At 39.1% G+C, this 14,645-nt stretch overlaps 1 protein-coding gene across 1 annotated transcript in view; it reads left to right on the top strand.

Moving 5' to 3' along the window:
- Positions 1 to 14,645, top strand: part of CLNK (cytokine dependent hematopoietic cell linker) — a gene marked incomplete at its 5' end in the record, with an annotated part of 103,531 nt that overhangs the window by 74,294 nt on the left and 14,592 nt on the right. The window contains 3 exons of the mRNA XM_079919803.1: positions 63 to 144; positions 4,113 to 4,153; positions 12,302 to 12,435. Of these exons, the coding sequence (XP_079775929.1) occupies positions 63 to 144; positions 4,113 to 4,153; positions 12,302 to 12,435 (257 nt within the window). The remainder of the gene's footprint in view (positions 1 to 62; positions 145 to 4,112; positions 4,154 to 12,301; positions 12,436 to 14,645) is intronic.

Here is a 14,645-nt window from a genome sequence, read left to right as displayed (position 1 = left end):
CTAATGGTCCCCTATCATTCTCCTTTTGCAACCTGCCCAAATTCTGTGACGCCTTTACACAGTTCCTCATCATCAGATGAAGCCTGAATTATCTCACCTGTCACAAAACCAAAGTCCTCAAGAGATTTCTCTTGCCATTACCAGGTAAGGAGCCAGGAATCCCTTGCTGGGTCCCAGCTTGGGGGTCAGGTTATGTGTTGTCTGGGATGATGACTCACAGAGGCTTCCTGAGAAAGAGAAACTCTGGCCTTTCATAATGAGGCCCAGTGTTGAGGCCCCAGGGAAACCTGTGAATCATTGTTGTTGTTGAAGTTAATAACATTGTTCTTCCTGCACTTTATAAGCGATTGATTGCATGTTAGAGACGATATTTGAAAACATGGATATTAAGTAGGGAGGATTAACTGGAATGGAGGCTAGTCAACCCGGGAAGAAAAGTTGGCTTTTCTAGTCTCAGTGGATGACACACAGAAGCTGACGATTACTTTGGAAAAGCACTTTATAAATGACCAGGGGTTGAAAATGTCATTATCTGATTAAATACTTGCCTGATCAGGTTATTGTGACAAATGTCATTCCAACAGAAGAGTCAAGGAGACTAGTAAGGCTCAGGCTGGTGATTCATTGGCCAAGGTCACGTACATTAGTGGTAGCTTCCTTAACATACAGTCTCCAAAATTAGTGCTATCAGACCCTCCTGACCCCAGTCTGACCAGTGGCTCCAGCTCAGTTCATGTCACTCTCCACCGCCTCCCAACACAGGACATTTGCATGTGCTATTCCTCTGCCTATAACAGCACACCCCCATATTTCCCTCTCTCCACCCTCTCCCTACTTGGAAAACTCCTCTTTATCCATCAGACCACAGCTTAAAGCCACCCTGAATACAAGACGTAGTTCTGACCCATTCCCCAAAGGGAATAAATGAGGCCCAGAGAGACTGAGTCTCTTGCCATTGAAATCAAGTCCAACTCCACTCTTCAGTAGCCCATGATGCCTACACTGACTTGATTTTAAAAATGCAGCCCATAAATCTTGACTTTCCTTAGTGCCTGCCCACAGTTAAGGTGCTTTTTTATTATTTAATAATACGCTGTTTGTGATGGAATAGAGTATTGCTTAAGAGGGAGCCCCTGGAATCATACTGCCTGGCTTCCTCACTTACAAACCGCGTGGCCTTGGGCAATGTCACTCACCTTCCATGTGAAGCTGAGAGCAGCGCCAGACCTGTTCAACCTGCCCATGTGCCCGCTAACCACCAGCTCTCAATGCCATTGCCAGGCCCTGTATGTCAGGGGCATGGTCTCCATCCCCCACTCCCTTCCTCTCCCTCACTTTCTTGTCCTATTTCACACCTTCAGCAACTTTGTTCTCAGTCTTTGATCTGTGGACATTAGGACTGCAGTTTCATAACTCTTATTAGGCTGTTTTCAGTTTAAGACCCAATCTGACACAAAACTCTTGCCCATACAATAAGTACATACTCTTTCTTAATGTAATTTTCTGAAAGGAAACAAAAAAAATCATATTATAGTGAAAAGATCATGAGATTTTAGTTGGGCCCACATCTGTAGTAGTTGTTATTCAGTGTGGTTTGGCTTCTTTTGTTTGTTTGTTTGTTTAATTGAACAAAGTCTCCTGATTTTTCTTCCTCTCTTAACTGGCTGCTTCTTCTAAGTCTCCCTTTTAGGCTTTTTCCAAAACTGAACTCTGAATGTTGGTATTCCTCAGATCCTTCTGATGTCCTTTTTTCTATCAGTAAGAGTGTAGGCAGTTCATCCATCCCTACAGTGTCAAGGGTCAACTCTATGTTGATAATTACTAAATCTCTATCCTCTGCCCCAACCACCCTTCCTAGCCCCAGACCCATATATCCAGCTACCCAATGGGCAGTTTTCCTTAAATCAGTGACAGGTATCTCAAACTCAGTGTTGGAAACTGAACTCTTCATTTCTACTTTCATTTCTGGACCAACACTCTCCTGCTACAAACTTTCTCACCTCAGTAAATGGTATACTGTCTTTCCCATCTTCACTCTTCCCATCCAAATCATTAAAAACTCCCAAAATTCTCAAATCTCAACTCAAAATGGGTCTTGAGTCTATCCATTTCTACCCATTTCCCCAGCTCCCAACATAAACCAGCCACCATCAACTCTTGCTTAAACAGTAGCCTTCTAATGAAACAGTAGCCTTCTAATGATACATCTTCATACCCTACCTTCCATCCATAAGGAACTACTTTCTGGTCTCTTGAAGAATAAGCCATGTTTTCTTGCCTCTGAGCCTTTGCACCTGCTGTTCCCTCTGCCTGGAACACACCGTTACTCCTCACCAATCTCCTATTCACCTTTCAGAAGTCAGCTCAGTTAGCATATGTCCCAGGAAGACTTTCCTGAGAATCAAATCTATTTTGTCTGGATTGTGACCTTCTTCTGCTACCACAGGATCTTCTGCTGTGCTCACCTCAATTGTGGTGTTTACCCCAAATTGTGATTATGGTATAATCATGTCTTCCCTCCATAAATTAAGCTGCTTTAGGATAGAGGCCATGTCTTATTCATTTGATATCCCCCAAAACATATCACGTACTTGGTAAATGCTCAATAAATGTTTATAAAATGAAATAATTATTTCTATTTCAGTTTAGGTAGTTTTTTTTTTACTTACATTTTTATAAACTTTGTACACAAAACCTAGAATATCCTCAGAGGATATCCCTATTCTCTCAATATTTTCTAAAAATCCTGAAAAATTAGGGCAGTGAAATTTTGCTATCTGTGATTATTTTTCCAGATATTTAAAAAATTGTACACTGGCTCCTAGTAAAGGGATCCTGATTTTAACAGAATCGAAGGCTTAGATAGCAGGAGAAGTCTAACCAGTGATGACAGCACAGTGTGGTGGTTCAATGCTCTAATGGCATTTTTATCTACCAAGCAAATCATAAGACCCCAGGCTTCTGTGGAAATAACAAAAACCAGATATGTACTCAGTTGATTTCATTGGTGCTGGAAAAGGGCTAGATTTCATTGAATTAACCCAGAGGCTTTGTTTAATTGTACAGTCGTGGCATAGAACATGCTCCATGTAATTAGATTTAACTGTAGGAGCAACTAAAGTTTAAAATGACAATGCCAACAACAATACAAAATGAACCAGAAAATCAGAGCTGCATGTTACACAAAGCCAAACATTAAGTAAAGCACCAAGTAAAGCCATTGGTAAACAGTCTTTTTTTAAATAAATCTATTTATTTATTTATCTTATTTTTGGCTATGTTCGGTCTTCATTGCTGCACGTGGGCTTTCTCTAGTTGCGGTGAGCAGGGGCTACTCTTCTCTGTGGTATGCGGGCTTCTCATTGCAGTGGCTTCTCTGTGCTGCAGACCATGGGCTCTAGGCACATGGGCTTCAGTTGTGGCACACAGGCTCAATAGTTATGACGCATGGGCTCAGCTGCTCCGCGGCATGTGGGATCTTCCCCGACCAGGGCTCAATCCCATGTCCCCTGCATTGGCAGGTGGATTCCTAACCACTGCACCACCAGGGAAGTCCCAGTAAACAGTCTTTGTGTGTTTAGAAATGCATATCATTTTATTGCCTTTTATTATGCATATCATTTTATTGCCTTTTATTATGATTTTATAATCCCTTTTTCTTTATCAATTTCCTTGTAATAATCCACAATTTTCTTACCTAGCTCACATTAAGAAGGAATAAAATAATTTCTATTCTTTTCTTCTTTGCTATGGCTGACTCTCCTTCAATTGGTAAACAACTACTATAGAGTAGGAGCCCCATCCAGCTACATAGCATTTTCTATAGTGACTGTAGCTACAACGCAAGTCTAAATTCGTAGCTTCCAAAAGTAAAGAATTTTGATGTGTGCTCACTGAAGTGACATGGAAGGAACTTATGTGGTTAAGTCGCTTTGTTCCATATCTAATGTTCATCTGTATTGAGAAAGGAAGGAACCACATTTTATCAACCTTACAAAACAGACAATTTTTCATCCAGTAAAATATAAAGTGCTCTGTAAATATGACAGGCCATGAGTACTGACCCAGCGTGGGAAATACTAACGTTCTTTCAATTGTAACATTTCCTTTAGCTCTTCATTCGTGACTCACAACCAGAGTGTACAAAACAGAGGTAAGAACACTTTATGAAAGAATTATAGAAATAAGTAGGTTAAGTCATACACTGCTATATTCCTGCATCGTGACTTAGCTTTTGTGAATCTCAGAGTCTCTGAGCTGATGCATGTAGATATAATTCGCTTGTTTTCATTGATAGGCAGCATTGCATCACATTAATATAATGTTTATCCATAGTTAAATACCATCACTTAGGTGTTTCCAGTTTTTTCCTCTTATGAATGTTAGTTTGTTGTGAACAATATCGTTGATGTCTTCCCCTGTGTATAATATGTACATGTTTTCCCAAATACTTAATATGATAAGTTCTTTTTCTAAGAGTGAAATGGCCATGTCTTAGAATATTCCTCTCTTCAGTGGCACTAGATATATTTTCCAAAGTAGATGTATCACTTTGTTTCACCAAAAGCGTGTGAGACCCCATCGTTCCCTATCCTTTCCAACAGTTGTTTTTTGGCAAACTTTTAGTTTTTGTCAATCCGTTCGGTGTAAAATAACTTTATCTTAAGAAGAGTCTGTGAAATGGAGAAAATAAAACTGACCTCTCTTACTAATTGATTGTAAAGATAAAAATCAGAAGCATACCATGTCCATGGAGATATCAAAAGCAGCATATAAATATAGTGTTATATTACTGTTGATGATGGGTTTTGATATTGTTAGTATTATTTGGCCCAAACTAGATCTGTCATGTTCTTTTTTCTTTCTTTCTTCAATCCTATGCCATGGATATTCTGTGTTCAGGTCTAATCTTTTGATCTCTTTCTTCTGAGCCACAAGAGAGGGCTTTAGGGCTGGAGAAAATGAACTCCATGGGATACAGTGGGAAGACCGAGGGCTCTACTGACCTTGGTCCCAGTTCTGCCTCTCTGAGCTTCACCCTCCTCCATCCATAAAATTCAAATAATGATATTAACTCTCAGAGTTAATACACACACACACACACACACACACACACACACACACACACACACATACCCCACACACAGAGCCCTCACTTTGCACATAGTAGGCAACTGACACATTTTAATATCCTTCCTTCTTTTTTGCATTCCCTTTCCTTCTCCAGGGATTCTCCACCTAACTGATCCTGTGAGACCAAGAGTTTCCTCCCTGGCCTCCATCATGTCTTTATTTCTCTTCTACCCTATGCCATCTGGGCCTTAGGTTGCAAAACCAATATGGAAAACTAATTTGGCCCATGTACACATTTCTAATAAGAGTTTCCCAAGAAAGAACTCTTTTTCTAAAGTGCGATGAACAAAGGGGGCTGTGATTAACCCAATGGCTCAATCCCTGGAAATTAAATGATAGGAACAGTAGTCCTAGAGGCCATATCTTGGTGTATGAAAATGAAAAGACTTGGAGTATCCAGGTGGAAGGTTCAAGGCCTGAATGGGCCCAGAAAGGGCTTTACTGATGGGGGTTTTGAGAATGGAAATGTTGCAGAGATAGAGAAGCAGAATCATAGATCAAAGAGGAATCCAGAGTCTTAACCTGAAAGACAAAATCTTGCACAAATAGAGAGTCGGGACCTTCAAGTTGGTGGAGGACTAAGACGTGGAGATCACCTTCCTCCCCATAAATACATCAGAAATACATCTACACGTGGAACAACTCCTACAGAACACCTACTGAACACCGGCAGAAGACCTCAGACTTCCCAAAAGGCAAGAAAATCCCCACGTACCTGGGTAGGACAAAAGAAAAAAGAAAAAACAGAGACAAAAGAATAGGGATGGGACCTGTACCTCTGGGAGGGAACTGTAAAGGAGGAAAAGCTTCCACACACTAGGAAGCCCCTTCACTGGCGGAGACTGGGGATGGACAGGGGGGAAGATTCGGAGCCATGGAGGAGAGCACAGCAACAGGGGTGCAGAGGGCAAAGCGGAGAGATTCCTGCACAGAGGATCAGCACCGACCAGCACTCACCAGCCTGAGGCTTGTCTGCTCACCCGCTGGGACGGGTGGGGGCTGGGAGCTGATGCTCCAGCTTCAGAAGTCAGACCCCAGGGAGAGGACTGGGGTTGGCTGCGTGAACACAGCCTGAAGGGGGCAAGTGCACCACAGCTAGCTGGGAGGGAGTGTGGAAAAAGCTCTGGACCTACCTAAGAGGCAAGAGACCATTGTTTTGGGGTGTGCGAGGAGAGGGGATTCCTTCCCTGTCTGTCCACAGAAGGCAGAGCACTGCCTAAATTAGCTCCAGAGATGGGCGCAAGCCATAGCTATCAACTCAGACACCAGAGACAGGCATGAAACCCTAATGCTGCTACTTCAGCCCCCAAAAATCCTGTGTGCAAGCATAGGTCACTATCCACATGTGCCACCTGTCCCACCGACCCCAGGAGCCTAGCAGCCTGCCACTGCCAGGGTCCCGTGATCCAGGGACAACTTCCCCAGGAAAACACACGGCACTCCTCAGGCTTTTGCAACGTCACACTGGTCTCTGCCACCTCAGGCTCAACCTGCATTCCAATTATAACTACAGTACCCCTCCCTCCCCACGGCATGAGTGAGCCAGAGACCCCTAATCAGCCGCTGCTTTAAACCCATCCTGTCTGGGTGGGAACAGAAGCCTGAGGGTGACCTACATGCAGAGGTGGGGCCCAAACTAAAGCTGAACCCCAGGAGCTGTGCGAGCAAAGAAGAGAAAGGGAAATTTCTCAATGCAGCCTCAGGAACAGCGGATTAAATCCCCACAACCAATTTGAGGTACCCTGCATCTGTGGAATACCTGAATAGACAATGAATGTTCCCAAAATTGAGGCGGTATATTCTGGGCACAACTGTAGACTTGGGGTTTGCTGTCTGTGACTGACTTGTTTCTGATTTCTATGTTTATCTTAGTATAGTTTTTAGTGCTTTTTAGTGCTTGTTATCATTGGTGGATTTCTTTATTGGTTTGGTTGCTCTCTTCTTTTTTTTTATTTTTTATTTTAATATAAAAGCAGCACATGCACCTCAATATCAAAGAAACAAACAACTCAATCCAAAAATGAGCAGATCTAAATAGACATTTCTCCAAAGAAGATATACATATTGTCAACAAACACATGAAAGGATGCTAAACATCACTAATCATTAGAGAAATACAAATCAAAACTACAGTGAGGTATCACCTCACACTGGTCAGAATGGCCATCATCAAAATGTATACAAACACTAAATGCTCGAGAGGGTGTGGAGAAAAGGGAACCCTCTTGCACTGTTGGTGGGAATGTAAGTTGATACAGCCACTATGGAGAACAGTATGGAGGTTCCTTAAAAAACTAAAAATAGAACTACCAACAATACAAAACAAAGTAGAACTACCATATGACCCAGCAATCCCACTACTGGGCATATACCCTGAGAAAACCATAATTCAAAAAGAGTCATGTACCACAATGTTCATTGCAGCACTATTTACAATAGCCAGGACATGGAAGCAACCTAAGTGTCCATCGATAGATGAATGGATAAAGAAGATGTGGCACATATAAACAATGGAATATTACTCAGCCATAAAAAGAAAGGAAATTGAGTTATTTGTAATGAGGTGAATGGACCTAGAGTCTGTCATACAGAGTGAAGTAAGCCAGAAAGAGAAAAACAAATACTTCCTGCTAACACATATATATGGAATCTTAAAAAAAAAAAAAAAAAAAGGTTCTGAAGAACCTAAGGGCAGGACAGGAATAAAGACACAGACGTAGAGAATGGACTTGAGGACACGGGGAGGGGGATGGGTAAGCTGAGACGAAGTGAGAAAGTAGCACTGACATATATACACTACCATATGTAAAATAGATAGCTAGTGGGAAGCAGCCGCATAGCGCAGGGAGATCAGCTCGGTGCTTTGTCTCCACCTAGAGGGGTGGGATAGGGAGGGTGGGAGGGAGACAGAAGAGGGAGGGGATATGGGGATAGATGTATACTTATAGTTGATTTACTTTGTTATACAGCAGAAACTAACATAACACTGTAAAGCAATTATACTCCAATAAAGATGTTAAAAAGAAAATATTGCTAAAAATAAAGAACAATTAAGGAATGGAACAGCAGTGTTAGTGAAGTGGGACGGTCTTCAAAGTCATGAGTCCAGTCAAGTACCCTCTGGCTGGAGTGGATCATTAGTACTGGGGTCATGTAGATTGTTCTCTACTCATCTTAGAAAAAACAGGCTGCTTAAAGAAATGGCCTGGGGTGGACGAAGGAAATGTTTTGGCCTCCAGTGCCTTCAAATACCATTAATTCCTTTTTTAGTCAACAAATATCTCAATTTGCTATACAGCAGAAACTAAATTGTAAATCAACTAAACTCCAATAAAAATTAATTTTTAAAAATATTTTAAGAACAACAAAAAAACCCCAAATATCCATCAAGCACATGGTTTATACCCCATTGGGCTGGGCCCTAAGTGTACAGAATAGAGACAGCCCCATCCTTTAACTACCCAGTGCTTGAACTCTGTGATGCTATCAGCTTACTGAGTGATGTTCATTCTCCTGGGTAAAAATTCACCCTTGGGTCACCAGTGCTTTGCAGAAATTAGATGTACAGAAAATAGCACACAATCCAGGCACACATAGAGTTCTGAGTCTAGTGGGCTCGCTAAAGCTTACTGGTTTTAAGTTGAACACTTCAGATGAGGGAGACAGTACTCTTCACTTAGACTCATGATAACTACTTCTCTGTCAATGTAGATATCATTATCCTTATCAAACAAATGAGAAAATATTCAGTTACTCTTGATAGCTAAGTTACTACTTGATAAACAGACTTTGCTCAATTCTCTGATAAATGAATTCAAGCTAAGCTATTAAGAGGCTAAGTAGATGGATCTCAGGACAAAAAGAAAATGATTTTGATATATTGGAAGAGAATCCAGAAAGGTTTGGTGATACTCCAAAATAGTAACATTACTCTCTAAATTTGTGGTGGTGGATGATTTCTTTTCTCTTTTGTTTGTTTTAGTTTTTGTTCATTAATGTTTTCCTTTCTATCTGCATTTTATAAATGTTCTTTGAAATATATGGCTCTTTACTTAGAAAATTATTTTTTAAATTTTATGTAAGGGTAAGGTTAAAATTTGCTAATAAGTATGGAGAGCTGCTTAAGACAATGGTTTTATTCTAAGTTTCAAAAGAAACATCTAGAGCTGTTTCTCTAATAACACTAACAGCAGTAGCATTTATTGAGTGACTAGTGTGGCTCAGACACTGTACTAAGAGTTTTATATACATGAGAATTTTCAAATATTAGTAAATATTGATATCAGTATGGTTCTACAACCCATACCGTTTTTATTAGACTACCCTAATTTTATTGCCCACCTACAGATTGTTCTCTTTATTGTTCTTCCATCTACACTGTGTCAACCTCTTTTTTAATGTAAGCCTCTATTCTCCAAGTAGGACAGTCCTATTTCTTGCAGTTATAAAACTCAAATGCAATGTTTTATATAAAGAAAACTTTCCAAAGATTACTGCCATTACTTAAGAACAAAATCAATTAAATACTTGTAGGAGATTACATACTCGGAATTTTATTCATTTATTAAGCAAAAATCCATCCAGGCCTTCAGGGGAAATAGCATGGCAAAGGTGTTTTTTTGTTTGTTTGTTTTGTTTTTTTTAACTCGTTCTCTGAATAGACTACAAATGCACCTAGCTGTTTCCAAATTCTTTTTCAAGTAGGATTTTTAAATATTCAAGCAAGGCACTCAGAGTTGAAATATATTAAATCAGTTGCCACAATATCAAGAAAAATTCATAATCACTGAACTCTATTACGTATGCCACACAAACTGATACGAAACGCTGATAATGGTTATTTTTTACTCTGAAGTATGTTCTTACTGTTTCAATCCATGTTGAAAAGATAGCTATGGCCATTTAAATAATGTCTTTATGTATTGATTCACTATGATTTAAAATAAAGTTGTTAAAGTCTTTTTTTTATATTTCAATAACTCTTAGTTTTCTCTTGGTTAGGATTTGCCTGGTCTATGGTTCTCCATCCTTTCATTAGTGATCCTTTTGTGTCATTATATTTCAGATGTGTAATTAGCACAGACCTGGAATTTTTAAACCAATCTGCACCTGATTTTTAAGTGTTAAACTTACACCATTGATATTTATTGTAATTACTAATATTGTTTAATCAATTTTTATATTTTGTTGTGCCTATTTGCCAATTTTATTGACTTTTTTTCTTTTCCTGCCATATATTGGATTCATTTCTTCTTTACTCCTCTTTTTTTCTCTTTCTAGAAAGTTATACAAATTCTATTCTTCCATTGCTTACCTTCAGTGTTTAGCTAAATAAATAAATAGTATGCTTGAATTTTAAAACTCTGAAGTTCATATCCTCTTCCCAACAATACAGCAAACTTAAGATGATTTTGCTCTGATGGTATGGATGCTGTACTGTGTTTGAAAGTAGAGCTCTTTTCCTTATAAAATAAAATTTGAAAAGACAGAAATGTCTTTAGCATTATTCCTATTTTTAGTCATAAATTGGTGAGTGAAATTAACTTACTATGATGAATGTAATTTCAACTTTAATTGATCAAACACTTATCTAAAACAAACATTTTGATACATGTAATTCCCTATATTCTTAGACTCCTCATTAAAAGCCACAAACCTTGGAACCCTTGAAATAGAACTTTCAATGTTGCAGGAGTATTCTTTGCTCTTCTTAGTAAGCCTACAGAGAAATTTGGCATTTTGATGACAAAGAGCAGAATAAATACACATATAACTTGCGTTACAATAACTGGCATATAAAAATTTGCTAATGTTTTATTTAGTATTTTGTCTCAAAAATATACTGTGTGAATATAACTATTCCATTTTTTTCAATGCTCTTATTAATCTACTAACCAGAACTATAACTTGGGTAATAGACTGTTTTCTAGACTGAATTAAGACTAAATAGCTTATTATTCTGCCTTAATACTAATCACCCCTTTTCCATTTTATATGTTATTACTGTCTAATATTTTATTTTGATATTGTTTTTATACCCTCAAAGCCTTATAATTTGTATACACTTAATCCTTGCTTTAAATTACTAATATATTTATAAATATCTTTTTTTAAGTATTCCTTCTAACACCTCACTCCTTCCTTGTGGGCTTAATTTCTTGCAATTCATTTTTTATTAGTGTTTACTGGAATGACATAGTGGAAATGTTATTTTTATTGAAGTATGTAGAGAAAATACCACATCAAAACTGGACAAGTGTTTCAATGAACTTTTTGTGTTCTGTTACTTTAAAATCCATCGATCTATCTTCCCTTCTAAAGAATCTTTTACACAGGCATGGTTTTGTAGCATCATATATTAGTCACTTGGAAAACAGTGGTTCACAGACCTGAGCAGATATTTTCTATGTTAACTTATTTTAGTACATAATATTGTTTTAAATCACATTTGTACGTAACACCTCCAATCTCATCAGAAAAGTCGAACTGTGGATATGCTATTCAGTCACGGTGGCAGATACAAGTTTTTCCAAATTCCAGTTTGCACTTGAAAAGTCTAATTTTAAAATTGGCCACAAATACTACCAGTTGCTTTCCATGAAGTGACAGGCTTACTTTGTTCATTTTTATTAAAGTATCTGCCAAGTGCCCAAGTCTGAATAATGATAGTCTGTGTTAGTCATTCTTTCAGGTTAAAAATGATGTTCCATTAAAACAAAAATTTATTCTTTTACATTTAAAAAATGGTGTTTTCTGAGTTGGGAACAAGCTTGGCTTGTTAAAGAAACTGAACAGAGTTCATTATGGCCAAAACAGTGTGGAGGATGGGGGCTGGATGACGAAATAAAAGAAAGATTATCTGGGGCCTTATTGACAGAAGTTAAAACGTTTGGATTTTCTTCCAGGTGTAAACGAAATCATGGAAGGATTTGTACTGGGGGGCGGGGAGGTGGCAAAGTCAGAATTACATTTTTTAAAGATGACTCTGGATGCCCTAAAGAGACAGGGGCAAAAGCTGAAGCAAGAGAACAGTCTAGAGGAGACTGCTGTCTGTAGTGAGATGATGGTGGTACAGACCAAGGTTGCCATAGACACAGGAGGGAGGGATGGGTTCCAGCTCCTTGTCAGAGGGACACAATCATATTTAAATGTGAATTTATTTTTCAAGATCATAAAGAAAGCATGCAGTCCTATCCTCCTCAGAGATGTTCGTCTCCAGCCAGCTATGGCCCTCTGGAAAATTCGCTACGTTGTAAATACACGAGCAGGAAGAAACCTCTCCCCACAAGGTCTGACGAAGAGGTAAAACAGACACTTCTCTGCAATATTTTTCTAGATGAACTTAGCATCTAGCATCTAGAGCTTTCTTGAACAGTGCTTAAAAGGAGATCATTATGACTAGATCTGAGTTTTCCCCTTCTGGCTCTGTATTATTGGGGTTTAATATTTTTTAAAGTATTTTGCTATATAACATTTTTTTTTTTTTTTTTTTTTTTTTTTTTTGGCTGTACGCGGGCATCTCACTGTTGTGCCCTCTCCCATTGCGGAGCACAGGCTCCGGACATGCAGGCTCAGCGGCCATGGCTCACAGGCCCAGCCGCTCCACAGCAATGTGGGATCTTCCCGGACTGGGCCACGAACCCGTGTCCCCTGCAACGGCAGGCAGACTCAACCACTGCGCCACCAGAGAAGCCCTCACTAGATTCTTTAACTTGCATATTTCCAGATTCTAAAAGTGCTTTTTTAAAATTAATCCAAAAAATAGAGATTTAGGACTGTTTTATATTTATTGACTGTTCAGTAATCTTTTAGAATTGATGGGTATTTACATATTGCAATTGTTTTTCCAACAAAAGATCCACGTATTGTATGCTCATTTCATTTGAACGGTCTAGGAAACATGTGTTGAGCACTTATTCTATACCAGACAACCTGCTAGAAGCTATGGTCTCTGCCCCAGAGGAGACATAAAGAGGAGGGAGAGATGAAAATAGATAGTAGATGGATTCTTGCTTGCCCTTCATTTATTTCCTGGTCTCTTTCTAAAATATTCTCCATCCCTACAATCAGTTCTCAGACCACGTTGCACTTACACTTACCTATATGGGGGGATAAAACTTTCTTTGTAAATTCTATGCTCTTTCCTCAATCATCTTGCAACATTACTTATTAAAGTCTTTCACAATAAGGCACAAAAAGACATGCTTCGTCTGGGTCTCCATCCCATATCCTCATATGCTCAGGGTTCTGCTACAGAGCTTGCAAAAGATTTTAAGCAGAAGCAGAGTACATAGAATACCTCTGTGGTCAATTGCTCATAATCCCTACAGCGTCCCAAGCGCCATTGGTTGTCCTTATATTTACATTAATTTTGATCTTAATTCTAAAAGAAGTCTCATACAGCTAAGTTTGACTTTGGGGAATGTTTTGCACATAATTCTTTTGTTGCCCCTTCCTACAGACCTGGTTTCCTTTTCCTCATCATCTCCTTCATAAGCGCTGGAATCCCAGGGTCCTAACTAGATGTCTATCCAAAAGTTACATCCCTCCCAGAGCCTGGATTCCTCAAGCATGGGAAAGTCTTGCACTAAATAAGGATTGCCCTGATTTCAACTATTTGAACGCACCTTTATGATCTGTGGCCTATCCATGTACTATCAATAATAATGTTATACTTAATCAAGTTAACTTTTTTCATTTTATATCACTACTCCAAATAGAAAACCAGTATTACATACATATAAAGTAATCTTTTTCTTTAATTTATTTTATTTATTTATTTTGGGCTTTATGTTGGGTCTTCGTTGCTACCCACAGGCTTTCTCTAGTTGCAGTGAGCAGGGACTACTCTTCATTGTGGTGCACGTGCTTCTCATTGTGGTGGCTTCTCTTGTTGCGGAGCACGGGCTTTGGGCACACGGGCTTCAGGAATTGTGACGTGCGGGCTTCTGTAGTTGTGGCTCACAGGCTCTAGAGCACAGGCTCAGTAGTTGTGGCACACAGGCTTAGCTGCTCCGCAGCATGTGGGATCTTCCCAGACCAGGGATCGAACCTGTGTCCCCTGCATTGGCAGTGGATTCTTAACCACTGCACCACCGGGGAAGTCCCAGAAAGTAATATTAAAACTAATTGCAGCATTCTACTTCTAGGTATATACCCAAAAGAAATGAAAGCAGGGACTCAAACAGATTTTTGTACATCCATGTTGACAGCAGCACTATTTATAATAGCCAAGTGGTAGAAACAACCCAAATGTCCATCAACAAATAAATGGATACAGAAAATGTAGTAACATTATTCAGCTGTAAAAAAGAATGAAATTCTGACAGGTGCTACAACATAGATGAACCTTAAAAACATGATACTAAGTGAAATGAGTCAGACACAAAAGGACAAATATATGATTCTAGTTATATGAGGGTAAAATAAGTAAATTCATAGAGACAGAAAGTAGAATAATGGTTACAAGGGGCTAGGGGAGGAGATAATGGGAGTTGTTGTCGAATGTGTAC

This window comes from Stenella coeruleoalba (genome assembly GCF_951394435.1).
Source record: "Stenella coeruleoalba genome assembly, chromosome: 4".
Taxonomy (NCBI): domain Eukaryota; kingdom Metazoa; phylum Chordata; class Mammalia; order Artiodactyla; family Delphinidae; genus Stenella; species Stenella coeruleoalba.
The sequence above is the reverse complement of the archived record's forward strand: the minus strand, read 5'-3'. Positions and strand labels throughout refer to the sequence as shown.